Genomic DNA, 20,622 nt, shown 5'->3' on the forward strand with positions numbered 1-20,622 from the left:
AACAAAGAATTACATATTAATATATGTATATTGTATATTAGTATATATATTTATAAATATAAAATAAAATATTGTATATAAAGAATATATATATGAGTAATGTAATTATATATATGTATTTTATTTATTAATCGAAACATCGAAATGGTAGCGATTTTTAATACCTACCCGAGGACATATCTATATTATTGAAAAAGAAAATATGTATTTATTAATATTCAAGACCATGTAGAATCATATACCTTATATTTATTTATTAATATATGTAATCTTATTTAACGAATTTTGACAATCGAGATATGTGTACATATTTATATATTTATATTATTTTCACCTAACTTCTAGTAAATTTACTAAATTCGGAAAATGGAAAATAGTTTAACTTCAATAAAGGATTTAAAAATATTTTAATAAATAGTGCGCAATAAAAGTAAAGAGGCACAAATGACTTCTAAGGAATTTTAAAATAAACAAATCTCACATTTAGGTTAGTGTGTCAGGAGATGTTTATATTATTTGTTTACAAAACAAAGGATCACTGGAGAATTGGGTCAACCGCATAGTTTGAAAACGACCTTGGCCATAATTAGTTAGTCACAAAGGATTTTATTAATTACCCGAAACAGCTGGAAGATGCGTGTTCTCAAATACTTATCAATCACAAACGACAATTGAAAAATCACGGGTTAGCCAGATTTATATCAAAAAATTACATGAAACATTTGAATACCATTGATTAGATAATCGCACAGTTTTTATTAGTTACCTGAAACTGCTGGAAGCTGCGTGCTTACAAATACTTATCATTCACAATCGACAATTGAAAAATCACGGGTTAGCCAGATTTATATCGAATAATTATACGAAACATTTGAATTTTATTGATTGGGTGCTCATACAAAACCCCATCAGTTGCCTGAGATATTTGAGGGTCGAGTACTCTCTAATGTGGCAATCAACCACTTGAAACAATTGGAAAATCACGGGATAGGATGAACAAAAATTAATGTTGAACCCTGGAGGTAAAATTTAAAACAAATACAGTTCATCAATAGGAGGCAGTGGTCGCTCCTATAACAAGACCATTAACCAAATCCAATAGAGATGGCGATTCTCTTAAATAAAAACGTCAAAACCAAACAAACAAAAGCCTGGAGTTCGATAGCTCTCCAAAACAAACTATCAAATATGACCTTATTCTACTAGTATTTATTAGTATCACCTTATTAGTACGTATATATTCGGTTACCAGACCTAGAGCTTCGCAGAGTTCTTGGCGCGAGATCCGAGCTCGGGATGCGAGGTAGATAGCCTCGTATTGTGAGTTATAAACCTTTCCCAAACTGTATGTATACATATATTTATTCGTATGTACTGTTTACTGGAGAATGCGGACCTGCATACAGCTTGCATTTTAGGTCTTATAGACCACCCTCGCATTTTCTCTTAAACGTGGAATGAGGATTCACGACCCGTAAGTCCACACCAACCGTGAGTATATGATTGTATATAGGACGAAACCGGTTCGCCCTAAGTAAATTGTAGTCCAAGGAGGGGTCGGAATTTGGGGGTATCGGGACTCGAGGGGAAACTTGAATGCAGTACATGATGACGTGGAAGGCTTTTTGGGACGCGATAACTTAGGTGTCAATCAAAGAGCCGTGTCAAAGGATTGTGCAAATTTCTTGTTGACTCACGATCATCTCGTTTACTTGCAGGAGGATTTGGAGCCAAATTATGCCAGCAAATGGGCTATTCCGAGTTCGTCAAATATGCAATTAACTAATTACATTAACCTACTAAATCAATCTTTACATGTACCTTATAGCAGCAGAATCATAAAGGAGTGGCGCCAGACAGACACAAGAGTTTACCAAAATCAAATTTACTAACAATTAACCATTTGAGTTATATTTAATTACCTGTCCAAATAAACATGTATAATATCTTTTATCAGCGTTTAACTACGACTTTGTTAGGGTGCAGGGAATCAGAATAATTACATTAGGAAAGTTAGCTCATTCAGGGAATTCATTTAAGTCTAGGTTTGCAATGGAAAGACCAATTAAATTGTGAAACTCAACACCTCGATCAGAACCAAGGGGGTTACCACAAAATGAAGGTAATTAAAATCCTATATCATAAATCAAAAAAATTACACAACGTTTGATGGAATTTAATTACAATATAAATACGGAAATATTTGCGTTCAAGTTCGTAAATAACGTATTAATTAGTTGAGTACATATGTCTATGAAGATATATAGTACAAGAGAGCTTTAAGTAGCTTTCTGTAGATATCAAAGAAAAGGGTCCAATTTTCATGGAGGCTTATGTGTTGTAGGGGAGGAATTTTCCATCCCTGCGAACACATATGCAAAGCCTTAGAGAAAAAATTAAATATCGGTCATAGCCAAGAGAGAAGAAAATTTTATATTGTTTTAAACAAATAAAAATAAAAGAAAATGGTGAAAAGGCGAAAACATTACACTCTGTACATACACACATAAAAATTAGTCTCTTGAATACCCTGGTTCACTTCCTTAAAAAACCTCTGCACAGCATCTCCTCAAATGCTATAAGCCTCCTATGTGGGGTTAGTATTTAAAATAACAACAATAACTAAATAAATCTGGGGGTTCATGCTAGAAGTACCTCTGTCAAGTACGTACATTTTTGTAGTGATATTTAACCCTTGGAATGCCAACAAATCCATTGCGGATTTGCTAAGAACTCACCGCACTTGCCTCGATTTTATGGAATTTTGAACACTAAGAAATGCTACTAGCATACTTTTGTTTGTTTGACAAAGAAATAATTATTGTTGCTTGTCATTTCGTCACTGGTAAACATTGATTTTTTATCTAGCATCGAAAATTCTTTGTCAAATGTCTTAATTATTCATTTTTGAAAGATTTGGTAGTGTATCTATTCACAGGATAGCCTCATATGACTTATTTTCATTATGAAAGCGCTTATTTAGCAGGAAAATATAGTAAATGTATAAATACATTAGCTGGTAAGAAGATACATTTTCCATAGTATCATTTTGCAAAAAACAAGAATATTACGAAAATAGTGTCAGCCTGCGCATGGCTGCTGGGCATTTTAGCTGGCACACTAAGGATTAAGAGCGCTTTTTGATACAAATCTCAAATTACCAAAACCTCATTAGGTATTAAACTAAATTAATAAATAATTATGTTTTTCTTCAATATGAATGTTTTAATTCCAGATGCATCCATTTCCTGCCCGAATCAGGGGGTGGCGACCTGGGCACCAGCGTGGCCGGAGTATTCTGGCCTCTGGACGGCGTGGTGAGTGTGTACACTCGGCGCTGGCAGCTCTCGGAGCGCGCCATCGAGGTGTTCCTCTCCTCTGGACACGCACACCTCATCGCCTTCTGCACGCCCGGCGACAGGGAGAACTTTCTCAAGGCGCTGAATAACAGCCATCTACCTAACAGGTAGCTAAATAATTCTCTAATTATTGGTATCGCAGGCATAGTTGGGTCAAACACAGTGCTTACACATATGCATTGCGTGCATACGGCATATTTCAAACTTGTTATTCAACTTCATGAAAGAAAATTTTAAAAAGACTGTTCTATTTGTAAAATAATAAATGGAAAAAACATTAAAAAGTAACTGTAAAAACTTTTCAAATTCGATAATCATAATCACTTGTTCCTTTCTCGCTAACAAGTAGGTGTAAATGAGATAAATGGCTGTTTAGCAGTGACTTTTGGGAAGGAAATCACTATAGGAAATGTATATCCACCAATAACACAATCCTAAGCTAACAATATAATCCTCAACTCTAATTGCACAACCTTTTAGCAGACTGTACATCTTGTCGCTCTTTAAAGCATTTAACTCAACAATGCCAAAGTTATTGTTTGAAGTCTAGATTTTAAAATTCATGGTGTTCCATACGATATTATGAAAAACACAAGCAAAAATAAAAAGGTTGATTGATTTTATAGCTTGGTAATTATTAATAACCAAAAGTTGGTAGAATGCATTGTCATTGACAACTTATTAATTAATTTCGGTATTACAATGGAAGATGCTCTGAGGAACTAGCGTCATTGATCCCTTCGGCACCGGTGCGTAGTCGAGATACACGCCAAACGCGCACCCAACATTTGTACACAGTTGACACTTGTCACATGAGAACGGGTCGCTTCTACGATTCGTTCTTATGTTCAACAGCTCGGCTGTGGAACGAACTGCCGGCCTCTGTGTTTCCTCCCTCCTACAACATGGGACTCTTCAAGACCCATGTTCACTCCTTCCTCTCCACAAAAAGACCCTCCACACAGCATCCCCAAAGATGACATAGGCCCTGAGGGAAATTATTTTCTTCACGGCCTTCTGTGTGGAGTTAATATAAAAAAAATAAAAAAATAAATAAAAATGACGTATACTCTCGTTTACTTATCTTATTAAATAATTATGTATATTGTTTCAATTAAGAAGTTGATTGAAATTGCTTTAGCTTAGTTTATTGACCATATCTAAATAACCAGATTTTTCCCATCCTTCCTCAAGACCCCCTTTTCCTTCACCTTACCATTTGCTTCATTTTTATACATTAGAAACAGGTATCACAAAAAAAACTGACAGAAATCTTTATAATGATATTAAATTATAAATATAATTAATTCTTAATATATTTTAGATATGAATCAGATTCCCTATCTGAAAACGTCAGTCTTTGGAGAAACGGCGTAATAACCAACTGGGAGTACCTCACGTTGCTGAATGGTTGGGCAGGTCGTACTTATAATGACCTTATGCAGTACCCGGTGTACCCTTTCATCATCGCAGACTATATCTCCGACAAGCTGAACCTCAACACGCCCAAGTCTTTCAGAGACCTGAAGAAGCCCATGGCCGTGCAGGACAAGAAGAATGAAATGCATTACATCAATAATTACAATGTAAGAAAATTAATTTGTTAAAAATAATGAGTATTATTTCAATGTGTTTGTGTGGGAAACCAAAATTACAGCCACGAATAATATATTATGTTGAAAACAAAAATTTAAAAGTTAAAGTAAAATACCTACGTAAATTGAAGTGAAAATGGACATGTTTAAATTTGCCCTGTTCAGTTGTGTCAAAAAACGAAACAAGAAATCCAGTCCAGTGATAATAATTCGAAACAATGTTGGGGAAATAAAATTAGGTTGCATACATGGGTGTTATAATCCCCATCACATTTGATTTTGAACATCTAAACAGTTCCTGTTAAATGCCGATTCTTGACTTATTTCAGCTATTGATCAAACTGGCAACTGATCACAATTTGATGAAAAGCTGAAATGTACCGACAATTGATTGAAATCCAATCCTTAGTCTATTAACATATTACTTTCGTTACTTCCTCTGTTCGACGCTGTTTACATTCTAATACAGGGTTTTCCAATAAGAGGTGTTATTTTGAATAGCCCGCTATTTCGGTAGATGTTACTTTTGAAGCTGTCATTTTTTGACATTTGACAAGTATACGCCATTAATAAAAATGGAACGATACACGCTTCAACAACTCATTGAAATTATTAAAATTCACTTGAGTGAATCAAATGCAAATCATCTTGAGTGAGGCCCATTTCCACCTCGGTGGCTTCGTCAACAAGCAAAATTGTCGCATTTGGGGCTTGGAAAACCCAAGAGTTATTGTTGAAAAGCCTCTCTATCCTTAACGTGTGACAGTTTGGTGCGGTTTATGGTCCGGCGGAGTCATTAAACCTTAATTTTTCTAAAATGAGGCTGGAGCAACAGTTACGGTGAATGGATTGCGCTATCGAGAGATGATTAATGATTTTTATGGCCGGAATTGGATGGTATTGATCTGGACAACGTTTACTTTCAACAAGACGGCGCTAAGTGCCACACAAGCAACGAAACCATTGATCTTTTACGATTGAATATCAAAATAACACCTCTTATTGGAAAACCCTGTAGTATATTTTGAAATTTTTAATACATCTATTTAAATTTCGATTTAAGTTTCGTGAATAAATGAATGCCCGACATCCGATCGAGCTGAAACTCGGCAGTTAGGCTAGTTGTTAATGACAATGCATTCTACCAACTTTTGGTTGTATACACACGCGGACATATACGATACACGAATTTCTCTGAAATTAGATGAAATTTCAGCAGTTAATATACGAAATAAATGTCAGTCCTACCCAATCGGGATTTGGCTCAGTTGTTAGCGCGGTTCACTCCGGTCCCTGGGGAGGATGGTTCAATCCTCAGTCAAACAAAAAAAAATCAATAAAAATAGATGTATAATAAAACCTAACTTAAATCTATACACCTGAAAAGCTTTGTTTTTGCTGGTTAATTTTTTTATGTTCTAATAAAATTGTTTTTTTTTTCAGTATCTGAAGCAAGCCCGCATGGAAGGGTCTAGCCTCATATCTGGGGTTAACAAAGAACCCTATCATTACGGGTCTCACTACTCCAACTCTGGAACAGTCCTGCATTTCCTTGTCCGGCTTCCGCCTTTCACGAAACTCTTCCTCGCTTACCAAGGTAAACAAATAATCATTTGAGCGATGCGGTATTTACAAAATAAATGGCCCGAGCGATAGTAAAATCCTACCTTCGAATATTAACACACTTTAAGCAGGCGAAAATAGGGTCCCGGTTAAGAAAATGGATTTTGCTTTAAAGCACCATATTTTTTTTTACGAAGAAGAAATTTTCCTAAATTTAGGAAGCCATCGTCGCGGTCTAGTGCAATCAGACCTTAATATGGGTAGCCATCGTTTGACTGGATGATGGAAATGCTCCCCACCACTGACTAGGTGCTGCATCAAACAACAGTCAACAGTTTATCTGTTTTCGTATCACCAGCGCTCAATGCATTTCATCGTCAACATCTTGGCGCTCCAGTGGATAATAATTGCTGATTCTTTTGTATGTTTCGTTTTTTTTCAGATAATAATTTTGACATACCAGACCGAACCTTCCACTCTTTACAAACGACATGGCGTCTCACGAGTTGTGATTCAACCACTGATGTGAAAGAACTCATTCCTGAATTCTTCTGCCTGCCACATTTCCTTTGCAATTCGGAAGGTTTGTATAATTTGCTTTTAATTTTGTTAAGCTGTCCAAACTATTGATTCCAAATGAATTAGATAAAGAGTCCAAATAAAATAATCATTTATATTCAATTATATATATATTTTTTAAATCAACTTAGTATAATATATATTGTGTGATATAATCAATATCTATCTATATAAATAAAAATTTTAATGTTTTTTTGTTCAAAATTATAAATTACCAAAAGTTCTTCATCGATGGCTTTGAAATTTTGACATAACGTTGCATTCGAATACGCGTGTGTTATTATATAGATGTCACCTGTGACAGGTAAAAACATGTTTTTTTTAAAAAACAACGTTATCTGTTAGACAAACATGATAGTTATCCTCTTCTGCTAGTCAAAATTTGTTGAATCGGACTTCAATCTTCAAAAAAAACAAAATGGCGCTGAATGGGCATTCAATGAAAATGTTACTTATGAATTTCTGTGGAACAACTGGGACTACATAAATGTTTAACCTTTTGAACGCGTTAATTTGCTCCGTTTTATCTATACCCGTACGCGGTACATATTTTCAAATACCTATGCATGCAATTAAATGTCAAATTATAGCATTCTGGCATGATTTATTGGACTATATAGACAGAACAGATTATTCTCCACAATATGAAAACAAATCCTCGTGTGTCAACACTCTTAGATGTTTATAAAAACAAAAACATAAAATTTCATACAAAGACGTACCGTATCTTTTGAATGTGGTCCCGCCATTCACTCGGCGTCATAAATAAACCACTCTCGGTGTGTGTGTACTTAGGCCACTGTGTTTATAGACACAAGTGGGACACCATGATCACTTATCATTCTTAGTTATGAAAAGTTGTGAATGACAAACTAGTACTAACGCCATCCGTTGACAAAAATGTAAACTAAAGGACTAAAAGGCGCGAAGAGGCGCACTTGGTTATCGATCTTTTTTATGAAATACAATTTTATTTTTGAGAAATTCTTGTAGATGTCAGCATCTTGATAGTTCTACAAATGTCCAAGTGAGCCAGAAATACATTTATGACGAAAGAGAGCGGGAATATCGGCCGTCAAAGTTGCCGTATCAACTGTTGATACAGCCGCGTGTGAGTATAGACTTTTTGCCGTAACAACAGTTGATACGGCCGCGTGCAAAGAGTTAAGGAGACCATGAAAAAAAAATAAACAAACAATATTAATTACCGATTCTGAGGAACAGTATTAACTTTCAAAGTATACATTTTGAAAACACTAATTTGACAACAAAATAGGAAAGTACTCACGGCAGGATGAAACACGTTATATATAAATAAAAATGTTAATGTTCGTTTGTTCAAAATGATAAATCTCCAAAAGTTCTTCGCCGATTGCTTTGAAATTTTAAAACAACATTGCATTTAAATACGCGTGTGTTTTTATGTACCTACTAGTGGACCTGGGCAGAAGTTGCCCTGCCACAAACTGCCTTCTATGGAGTGAAGTTTAAATTTGTGGTTTTATGTATTTTTGGATGAGAAAAGTGAAAAAAAAAAAAATTCGGGATTCAAAATTAACCCATATTTCAAGCTGGAACCAACCATACACATTTACAAAATTTCATTAAAATTGGTTGGGCGATTTAGTAGATTAGCATGTACGACGAACACAGTGACATGTTATTTTTATATATAAAAATGTAAATCTTTCAAGATATTATATATATAAAAAAATGCTTTATTTTTTAAATAACACCATTTGTTGGATCTAAAAGCAACAACCGCTATTTTTCTCTATCTGCACAGACAGACTGAGCTACAGCAACGCATGACGGGGTACAGCTAGTTATATTATAATATGACAGATGCCCAGTGTTTAGCTTACTTTCAACGCTTGAATCGTTTTTGAGGTGCAGATTTTCTATATTCATATAAGTATTTCTATAGTATAAAGCACATTTATTGTATGTCCAGAATAGTTAGTTTAGAGAAAAACGCTTTTGAATGGTTGATTCACTGTGTCGTGTGTCGTTTTTGGTTTTGAAAAAATTATTAATGTACTTACGTGGGTTAGAACGTACAGTGTCCGTGGACTAAAAAATAGATTTAAAGATTTTTTGTTTTACTGTATAACTCTAATATTTTGGTTTATAGTTCATATGCCAAGGGTAACAAAAAACAGTTTTCGTAAAGCAAAAAGGTTTTCCAAATATAAGTATTAATTTCCCCTCTGAACAAAATCCGACTTATTCATAATAGATAATACAAAGGGATAAGAACGGGTTAGTAGAAAATGTTATTCATATAATGTGCATAAGTACTGCGTAGTATACCGGTCATAATACGGCAGTATTAGTGGCTGACAGATTCATAAACCGCCTGACCCCCAGGATTAGGGACGTATTACAATCCAATCAAAGACTTTCTTAAAAATCTGGTTGATTTTACAAATATCGATCGGTTGCGTAATGAAAATGTAATAACATAGTAAAACCCATTTGCACCACTATCAGAGGAATATTTTAAATCGAAATATGAATTTACCAAAGTAAGTACAGAACGCCTAATTGAATTTCGAAGCAATTCAAAAAACACCAGGACTGTGACATCGCAAATGTCATCTGAAGAGACTAAAGAAACTGAGAAACTAAGCTAGCAACTAAACGCGAAATGCGAAAATGTCCGTGTTTTTGAGGATTGTAACATAGTGGTGAAGTGTGTCACTGTAATTTACATGAGACCTTTTGACTCCTAGGTCCCAGACAGGCCAACGAAATTGATTAGCTGAAAATGTTTGATCAATCTAACCCGAAGTAAGGAAAGTAGTTGATCTTAATTCTAGCACACAAACACCCAGAACACAATTTTATCTATACATTTCATTTTTTCTTCTTAAATGCAGGTTTGGAGCTTGGTGTCCGCCAATGCGGGATAGCTGTGAATGACGTGGAACTGCCCCCCTGGTCCAAGGATGCCCGCCTCTTCACCCTGATCAACCGTCAAGCCCTGGAGAGTGCCTACGTCAGAGAGAACCTGCCCCTCTGGATTGATCTGGTGTTTGGCTTCAAGCAGACAGGGCAGGCCGCTGTGGATGCGGTGAACGTGTTTCATCCTGCCGTGAGTACTTTCATATTTTGTTGTTAAATTAGTGTTTTCAAAATGGATACTTTGAAAGTTAATATTGTTCCTCAGAATCGGTAATTGATATTATTTGTTTATTTTTTTTCATGGTCTCCTTAAACATTTATGCAGTCGCAGTTGTTTCAAAGAAATTCATATGTAAATTCGTATTGATTTATATAATATTGTATGTAATTAATGTAAAAATTGGGAAAAATAAAGGAATTAAAAAAAAAAAAAAAAAAAAAACATTGTCATCAAACGCCCATTCACCTCTCGACTGTGAGTCGGACGCCGGCATCCGAGAAATATTTTTGCTTGGTTTTTTTTTTTTAAGTGCTATTTTAACCCTTATCTATAGAGAAATTGTATGAAGAACAAGGTCAAAATCGCTTGCGCTAATATCAGTCTAGAAGATACCTTTTATTTTATTAGTGTAGCCTCTTTGGTAGCTTTCAAATTGACTTCTCTATGAAAAGCCGTTGACATCTTTTTTGTGCATCTTTTTCAACGTTCGCTGGTGGACGGACTGCTACAGTAAAGACTGTATTATACGACGAATTTCCCAAAGAAACGTAAGTAAACATGATTTTATGCATAGTTCATTGAACAAGTCATGTGTTTTTCATAAATATAATTCATTTTTGCAAAAGACAAATACGTAAAATTCCTGTCAAAAACTGGAAGTGTTTTCGCTCTGAAAATTTATTGTGTTTGAATCAAGTTATTTATGTCATATATTACATTCTTTGGAATGATTTACATGTTATTGTGTAGAAAAACCATTTGAGAGAATATATAAAAGCTTTTGTTTTGTCAATATTTAGTGTTTATTTTATGAAAAATGAATTACTGGCCGAAAATGTCAAAAAAAACTTGCTTCTAAAAAGTTCGTTTTTGTTTATCAGTATTGACATCGTAATATTATATTATTTGTAGAGATTCATATGTCATTATGTAGGGAAAACTATTGGCATTGTGTTTCAAAATCATTGTTTAGTCAATATTTAGTTAAAATATTATAAAAAAATAAGTTTTGCATCTCAGCAATTGACACCAATACAATCAAGATTTCCAATTTGTTTGAATGTATGTGTTTACGGAATTTTACGAAAGCTTTGAAAAATGACTAGTGTCGCCACCTGTAGTGATATGTGAATATTGCAATCTCCATACAAAAGAAACAACCACTGCAGGGTGTACTAGAAAATGTAAAACTATTGTTTTATTTACGGAAATATTTTTTTTGTTATTTATTTTATGAAAAATCGTAATAAATATCACAAAATTAGATCAGGTGTACAGGATGTGCTAAAAAAAATTATAAGATTTTTTTTTATATATGATAAAAAAAACAGTATGCAATTATAAATATCTTTTTTAAAATTATATAAATACAAGTATATGTCTGATTGCTTCTATCGCTTTGCAGAATGGAGACCACAATACAACATGATACAGGGGGCAGAACCACCAAAGACACCGCATCGATCGCCATGACGGTATGTTTTGTATTAGTAGTAGTTATATTAGGTTGATTGTACGCTTCATCTTTTCCAGAATTGAAAGACATTAGTGTAACAATAAATGTTTACTGTTTCAGGTTTCAAATCGGCCACATAAGAGGAACATAAGAGAACATAACATAAGAGGAACTGAAATAAATACGATGAAAAAAAACTTTTTTTACTAAACATTTTTTTATTGAACCCCACAGCACTTGAATAAAAAAATGTATTTCATGTAATATAAAATTGAAATAAATATGATGAAACATAAATCTCCGACTTTTATTTTTATTGAACCACCCAGTTACTTGAAATTGAAAAAATGCATTTTATGTTATATAAAATTGAAATAAATATTATGAAAAAAAATATCACTAAAATTTATTTTTATTCTCATTGAATCATGATTCTTTGCACCACTCTGTATTTCGATAAATATCTGTATACAAAAACGGCGGCCATTTTGGATATCGATGTATTGAAGTTGGTCAACTGTCTGAGGTAAATATTGTATATATTAGCATTGTTTTGGATATAAATTCATTATCGAAATAATAGGTGTGAGGTTCCATTAGAAAGGTAATTCTATCTAGTTTATTTTGATGTAATTTTTATAATATTTCGCAATATAATTGTGTCAAAAACCAGGTTAGTAAAGTGACAGCGAAAATTTACATCATAGTGCATAAATATATTTTTAGCATTATTTATTTACAGGTTTCTAGTATAAAAAAATATTATTAGTAACAACAATAGTATGAACTACCAAAAACTGAAAGAATTGCTTTCATAACTTTATACAATACGACACAAAAAATTCTAAAGTGCACGCTTGGCTTGACATTTTTTTTTTGAAAAGCCTAAAATATTTTACATTTTCAAAACAACGTAAATGCCATTATTTCTTTGAAAACACTTTTGGTTTGTTTTTTTTTCATATAGGCTATTTATTCAGGTTTGTGTAGAAATAATAAAATCCGTTTATATTCATATACATAATTTTTTTGACAATTGTTTCCCGAACGGGGGAATTTTTTATTAATTTTTCAGATAAAGTTAGCTATTCTGGGAAAACGTCTTACGATATAATCATGAACTATATATGAATAATTAGCTACATTATCTGGTAAACAGAAAACAATCGAAAAAAAAGCAAATACTTAGTTTTCATTAAGATATTTGAGCAGAACACATCGAGGTAATTTTCGCGCCGTTTCAGAAATTTCGTCCCACATTCAACAGGTTAAGCGCCATTTTGTTTTTATTTTTTTAAGATTGAAAAATTCCCGTTAAATGCCGATTTCAACAAATTTTGATTAGCTTAAGAGGATAACTATCATGTCCCGTTGGCGTCATGTATCTTTTATCAGGAGATTTTTCAATGTGGATGAGTGTTTCAGGCTAATAATAATTGCTTGTAAAATAACTATCATGTTGTTAAGCTTGTCAGCTTATTATAACTTGAATAGTGTTATGTTACGCTTGTACTACTAGAAAAGGTTGATAGGAAATAAAGTGAAGTAGAAGTATAAAAAGATCATGGGGGCAGTTTTACTACTTTGTGACATGCGTCAAAAGATATTTACTAAACTGTCTGTAAGTGACGTTGGAATTGTCAATTGTCAAAGCAGCACAAAATCTACACTAGCGATGCCACTGACTCCAAAGTTAAGTTTGGCAAGCTGTATGTGTGTTTGTTAAGAACCTGGATTGCAACACATTCATATGTACATAGTAACAGCACAATAATTTAATCTTGCAGACTTACATTGGCTTCAATTTGAATGTAATCCAAGATGATGTGGAGAAGAAGGCTTGGGAGACCATGGTGCGTACGTATGGACAGACACCCCGACAGCTCTTGAAGCAGCCACACCCTCACTCCATCACGGACCTGCAGCATATTCCAGAACCAACGGTAAATTATTACTATCCAAATGCCAAGCGTGCTTTTTGAAGAGCTGCGTCTTTATAGAAGGAGATTGTTGGATCAGAACAGAAAATATGACAATCTGATGGAGCAAGATGGAAAGAATAGAACTAGTATAACTGTAGATTAGCTGCTTTTGTAAGTTTAGCAATCTGATGTTCTCCCCGTAAAAGGCACAAATGATTGTAGCAGTTTTTGGTGCCTTTACTCTTCGGCTAAAGTGAAACAAAAGAATATATCGGATATGTTTATTTTGTGACTCCATTTTCTTAAGCCTGCAATTAAAGAATTGAATTGTTTATTGAAATTTGCATGTTTTCACAATTAATTCGATTAAATGAATGTACGCGTAGGTTATTTGCGCTCCAAAGTGGAAAATATTCTCAGTATTCATCTAACTGTAATTAACACAATGTGTTATCTCGAGTGCAAGGTAATGAAGAAAAGACATTGGATAAACGGTGCACTCTTTTATAGTCCTTTTTTCTTGCTCTCTCATGCCATGTCTTTCAAACTAGATGTCAGTTGCACGGTCGTTACATTTATAAAAGGTGGCGCAAAAGTCATCACCCTATCAGAAGATGCTCTCATTTTTCTAATTAGTGACTTATGTCTCCATTCACAAATCATGGAACGCTATACTTCTCAAGTTACTGCCTTATAAACTGTCTTTTGCGCCACCTTGTACGTATGTTTATATATATTTATGTATTTTAGTTAGAGGTCCTGAGCAGCGTGCGAGGTCTGAGGTGGGGCAGCTATTGCGGCTCTCCCCAAGAGCAGCTTCCCACAGTGGTGTGGAGTAGAGTCTACAGTCCCCCAACTCTCAAGTTGATACCGCTGCTTACGGGCGAAGTCTTAGGGATGCCGAGTCACACTACACTCATGGTCACCTACTCCAAGAGTAGAGGTAAGGTTATTCTAGAAATAATTTGCGTAAAATATCATTTTTGTTTCTTCTTATTTTCATTTTATTCTATTAGAATTTTCACCGACATTTCTTAGCAAGGTGTTCTCGTAATAACCTTCTTTTTTTTGTTCTTCTCACTTTCCTGGGTTACAAATAACTTGAAACTGTTTGAAAATCTTCTACTACCATTAGAGTAAGCGGAAATGTTGCTTGTACCGAGCTGGAGGACTTAGCCAGCCGAGAAATTGAACTCACGGCGCCTGGGTGGGACCCAGACGCTGAGTTTCATTGTTGAGGGGTTTTTTGTTTTCATTTCATAGCATTTTGTATTTTTGCAGGTCTCACAATGTTTGGAAACAATATAATTAGCACAATAGGAGTTATAACATGGGGTCACTCGGACGGGATTCTTAGAATCAAACAACGGAAAGAAGTACCACCTGAACCCTTGTTTCAAATTCACCAAGTGGATCCCGTAAGTTAAAATAATGGCATTTAATATTACTGTTCTTTATTCTTAATTCGTAACTATACCTTTATCAAATTATTTATTCGTTAATATTAAGATGAGTATAAACAGGATAAAATTTCCGCGAGCCGAGCCGCAAATTATGGGAAAGGAACTTTGACTATTTACTGAAATTTAAAAAAACCGGACAAATACCAAATATGTATCTGGAAAAAGACTAAATTAATTGTGATCCTTATTCCCAATAAACCATCAGAGGATCCGAAAAGCTACCGGCCTATCTCGCTTTTAAGTACCATGTACAAAATCCTAGAGGGAACTGTGCTCCGCAGGCTTGCTCCAAATCTGGAGAAAGTAGTTCCACAAGAACAAGCTGGCTGCTGTTACTGCTGCAACCAGGTGCAGCCCGATTTGGACCAAGCCTGCGGAGCACAGTTCGCTCTAGGAGTTTGTACATGGTACTTAAAAGCGAGATAGGCCGGTAGCTTTTCGGATCCTCTGATGGCTTAATGGAAATAAGGATCGCAATTAATTTAGTCTTTTTCCAGATACATACATATTTGGTATATGTCCGGTTTTTTTAAATTTCAGTAAATAGTAAAAGTTCCTTTCCCATAATTTGTTGCTCGGCTCGCAGAAATTTTATCCTGTTTATATGTAGCATAACTTGTTTAGTCACCAAAAACTATCATAGTTAGGTTAGGTCAATGTTATTTCTTGTAATATAACCCAAAAACGGTGTTTTTTATGCTAGAATATGATTTGTGGTATGATTCTTATTATGAGATGATCATTCTTATAACATTCAGATTATTAAAACAATATTTTGTAGAATCAATAACCTATATGAATGTTTATTGACGTGTTATCATCTTTCTTTCAGTTATGTGTGGTGTCACACAGCATAGAGAGCACGATGGGCGGTCTGTGGCTCGGGCTGCAGTCAGGCCGCATAGTGGTGCTACCACCAGCCCCCGTCAACTCAACCCCGCCCATGCTCAACTTCTCGCGGCGGCCCGTGCACCTGTCGGGGCACCGCACGCGCATTGTCGCCATTCACGTCAGCGCCGCTTTCGGCGTGGCCGTCAGTGCCAGCGAGGATGGCATCGTCATCGTATGGGATATACACAGGTTATTATGTTGACACATGTATAATATGCTTGCGTGGAATTGATATCTGAATCGAAATGTTATTCAATAGTTTTTAGCTATGTAAATTCAGATTCTCACAGACTTCCTTCATCCTTCCTCCCATTCTCAATATTGGGTACTAAATAACATAATCATAGTCCACTAGCTCTGGGCAGTAGGGATCTTGTGCGTTTCTTGAAACTATAATATTATGTATGTAATCATTTAAAATTATATGGGTTAGTGAAGAAGAGTTTTTAGTATGGAAGAGATGGAACAAAGAAAGAGAAGAGTTAAAGTGAAGTGGTAGTGGAAGGCGAAGCATTAAATTAGCCAGTGCTTTAGTTGTGGATTAAAGTGGTGCTTGTTAGGACACTCCCTGTGTCAAAGGACTGTGTGGCGGTTCCTAATTATTGCTGCTATTAATTACTGCACTTGTATCACCACGCCAGCACACCTGTGGCCTGCACACCCATTGCGGACCATCTTCCTTTCAGTCCTTCTGATATTCATTTATAATCAATACGAAGTGTATTTGTATTCAATTAACTAATCTGTGGTATGCGTGTCCTTATTCAATACCTCCCGTAACCCCAATGTGATCTTAACACGCAGCTTTCTGATCTGAAGTCAGATATGTCATCGATATCAGTATCCGCTTTACATACTCCTTTCTCCAGTACATACACATTTCTCCTCTTTCACTGTGTGGTTTTAATGAATTGTTAACAAATACCATTGTGTGTGTGTAATTATTAATGAAAGGCCCAATTTTATCGAATTAGCATGCTCGGCATTAATTGGCAAATTTACATCGCTTTAAAATGTTTTTTATTTTTCAGTTTTACATATGTAAGAACGATACCCAAACACGCTTTTCCAGTTTCGCACGTATGTATAAGTGACACACTTTCGGACATTGTAACTGTCCACCAAATAATTGCAACGAGGTCTCTCCAAACCATCAGCAACATCCCCAAAACCAATCCTGTCAAGGACGATACTAAAAAGCACGAACCTGCGCAAGAAAAGGGCTTAACTGAAGAAAAGGAGAAGGTTCGTAGTACTTCAGAGATTGAAAGAAAGAGACCGCAATCGATGAAACATAAAAGTTCCACACTTGTCAAACCCAAATCCAAAATCAGGGTTCACACGATTAATGGAGACTTTATTGGAGAAGTGAACACCTTGGAGAAAGTAACTTGTGTGTGTTATTCAAACGCCCCTGAAGGAGTAAGTGTGAACTCCATACTCGTTGGTTTGCACACGGGAGCTATTCGACTCTTTTCTTCTTGGGACCTCAAACCCGTGGCTCATCTCGTTCCATTCAACTATTCGCATCCCTTGTTGAGGTAAGTAATCAATCTTTTAAAGCATATTATTAATACTACATATTGCCATTTAAAACTTTTACTCTTATTGGTATAACATATTGTTGTTGGTATTTATTATTTATTAACGCCCTTTTACATTTAGTATGTAAGTATAGCAAGATAAATATAGTAATTATTATTTTTTTGGCAAACTAATGTTTAAGACAAGATTTTTTATGCATAGCACAAAGGGTAACAATTATTTTACAAGCAATAATTATACGCCTGAAACATGACCCGTTGGCGTCATGTATCTTTTATCAGGAGATTTTTCAATTTGGATGAGTGTTTCAGGCGAATAATTATTGCTTGTAAAATAATTGATAAATATAGTAGTGTACACATAGCATAACAGTACATAAGTATAATAAAATATTAGAAATTATTCTAAAACTCAAATATTGTGCTCCTGTTATATCAGAGAAGTTTTCCATTTTCAAATAATGGTTACTTACAAAAGCCATAATTTCCTCCTGTAAGACTTTTAAAAATACTTAGTTATACATTGCCTTCCTTTTTATTATAAAAGCAGTTAACAGGAGGAAATTGTGCCTTTTGTAAGTATGTAACCACTATTTGAAAACCGAAAAACTTCTCTGACACAACAGGAGCACTATATTCGAGTTTTAGAAATATTTCTAATATTTTATTATACTTATGTACTGTTATGCTATGTTTATACTAATATATTTATCCCGTTATACTTACATACTAAATGTAAAAGGGCGTTAATAAATAATAAATACCAATATATATATTGTTTTTACTGTGTTTTTTGTATATTTTAAATTAATATTAAATTAAATTTTTTGCACTTACCAGGTTTGATGATCTGGCTGTATGTTGATGTCAATTGCGTTTGACATAAAATATAATCTAATATTTGGCGAAAAAAAATCAAAAATAAAAATAATAAAACGTTTTCTATCTAATCTAATATTATTTTATTACATTAAAAACAAGTGTTTTAGAACACACGCATATATCAAAAAATGCAAGAAATTTGCTGAATTCGCAAAAATAATTAAAAATTCAAATTATTTTTTCATTGATTTTTATTTTAGGAATAATAATAATTTTGAGTTTTGCAAAAGTAATTTCAATACAAAGAAACAGTCTTTTCATTTTTCGAAGTAGTTTTAAAAAGTCCTAGTAAGTTCTAGAACTTGTAAACATGCAAAAATAACATAAATCTTAATTATTTTTGCGAATTCAGCAAATTTCTCACATTTTTCTTGAATTTTTTCCTAAACCCTTAAACCTAATACAATAGTTTTATTTTTGGTCATGTTTTGGTGTTGAAATTTTTGATTTTGACATGTTTTTGTCAAGTTTTGATGCGCAAATTTTTGATTTTTACTTTGCATTTTTTCTGCTCTTTAATAATATATAATTTATTTTCCAGTATAAGCTACAGCCATGACTGTCATCACTTGTACGCTTCTGGATCAGACGGAACAGTCATGCTGTGGGAAGGCGACACCTCGGCAGCTAAAGCCCCCACTTTCCGTATCCTCACTTCCCTGGCCATCTTTTAACTATACTTCTGGATCAGACGGAACAGTCATGCTATGGGAAGGCGACTTTTAACTATACTACATATCCTGAATTATACTTTATATTATATTTTAAGTTCCCCATTAAATAATTTTACACTTACATACTAATCATCAATCATTAATATTTTAACATTATGAATCCTTTAATGAATGGCAAATTCTTTCTATGTTAGGAATATCTAGTCAAAACAACAATATTAATCAATAATGTGTGAATTATATATTTTTATTAGTTTTGAATTTGTTTATTATTAATTAATGTTATTTTCTTGATAATTTTATATTATCTTGCAGCTTTTTGGTGTTGTGTTAAAGTCTAGAAATGAACAGCAAAATATGATAGTGTTCACTTTTCTCCATCACAATAGTATTATGTATTGGTTTCATTGTTAGCATTTAGTACTCAATTTAAAATGGCATTTCGTTAACTAGTAGAATATAAATAGTGCTTTCTTCCCCCAACTTGTAAACTATTGAAATGTTGTAAACTTCTGCTAGCTTGGCCAACCCAATTAACATAATATTTCATGTATCCTCTCAGCTAACATGTTCACTGTATTTGATAACTTGTTTTATTTCTGACTAAAGTAAACTATTTAATTGTAATTTGAATGCATCATTAGTACACTATTATCTTTCATTTTAAAGAAATATTTTGGGGCATCGTAATTGTAAGCATTAACGTAATTTTATTTTGTTTGTTATTGATGTTAGAGTAACCTAATTATTTTATATATTTTATTTTGTTTGGCTTTTGTTTGTTATTAATGGTAGGGTAACCTAATTATTTAATATATTTTTTTAAGTATTTTTTCCCGATGTTGTGTTTATCTCACTTCCCGAGAACTGGCAATTGCCTACCCAAAAAGTTTGCTTTTTACAGAAATGTATGTAAACAGTTAAAATCAATTATTAATTAAAATATTAATAGTTTGACAAAACAGTTTTTGCTCTTGACATGATGAAATAATCTTACAAAATAATCGTATTTATTAAATGGGATGCATAGATCAATAATAATCAATACTCATATAATCATAAGGTAAGTGTTTATTGTGTATTTTTGTTATTTTCTTTCACTTATTCACACAATTTATTGTTACTAAATCAGATGCGGCTTTATTGCGATGTGGAATCCATCATGATAATTATCTAAACGGTTGTGCATCATACAATAGATATACTAAGACATAGGTTGTCTTATAATTTCTTTTATTCTAGATAGGATTCCTGAAAATTCGGAGAAGAATCATTGTATTAAAATCTTTATTAATTTTAAACTTTAAATTTTATCTGTCAACCATGAGAAGTTGTGTTGTTAAATTGTTTTGTGTAGAATTAACCGTGTGATATGTATTGCCTAAATAATATTTATTCAGACTGTAGTTTCTCGCATCGTGTTATATATTTTTTCTAACAATTTTTATGTCTAGTTGTAATATTATTGATATGTATTTAAAATGTATGAAACAAATTAATATTATTGATATGTATTTAAAAATGTATGAAATAAATTAAAAAATCAAAATGATTTGTTTTCTTATAA

General features: G+C 33.7%; 1 protein-coding gene across 4 annotated transcripts in view; it reads left to right on the top strand.

Moving 5' to 3' along the window:
• Positions 1 to 20,586, top strand: part of mv (lysosomal-trafficking regulator mauve) — an 83,365-nt gene extending 62,779 nt beyond the window's left edge. For all 4 annotated transcript variants that reach the window (XM_089635905.1, XM_089635907.1, XM_089635908.1 and 1 more), the window contains 11 exons: positions 3,236 to 3,466; positions 4,684 to 4,945; positions 6,398 to 6,551; positions 6,960 to 7,100; positions 9,979 to 10,193; positions 13,467 to 13,622; positions 14,352 to 14,544; positions 14,883 to 15,019; positions 15,897 to 16,144; positions 16,987 to 17,496; positions 18,923 to 20,586. In XM_089635905.1, the coding sequence (XP_089492031.1) occupies positions 3,236 to 3,466; positions 4,684 to 4,945; positions 6,398 to 6,551; positions 6,960 to 7,100; positions 9,979 to 10,193; positions 13,467 to 13,622; positions 14,352 to 14,544; positions 14,883 to 15,019; positions 15,897 to 16,144; positions 16,987 to 17,496; positions 18,923 to 19,055 (2,380 nt within the window). In that variant the 3' untranslated portion in view covers positions 19,056 to 20,586. The remainder of the gene's footprint in view (positions 1 to 3,235; positions 3,467 to 4,683; positions 4,946 to 6,397; positions 6,552 to 6,959; positions 7,101 to 9,978; positions 10,194 to 13,466; positions 13,623 to 14,351; positions 14,545 to 14,882; positions 15,020 to 15,896; positions 16,145 to 16,986; positions 17,497 to 18,922) is intronic.
• Positions 20,587 to 20,622: the final 36 nt, after the last annotated feature.

This window comes from Hesperophylax consimilis, chromosome 9 (genome assembly GCF_061612785.1).
Source record: "Hesperophylax consimilis isolate HC1 chromosome 9, BYU_Hcon_1.0, whole genome shotgun sequence".
Classification (NCBI taxonomy): Eukaryota; Metazoa; Arthropoda; class Insecta; order Trichoptera; family Limnephilidae; genus Hesperophylax; species Hesperophylax consimilis.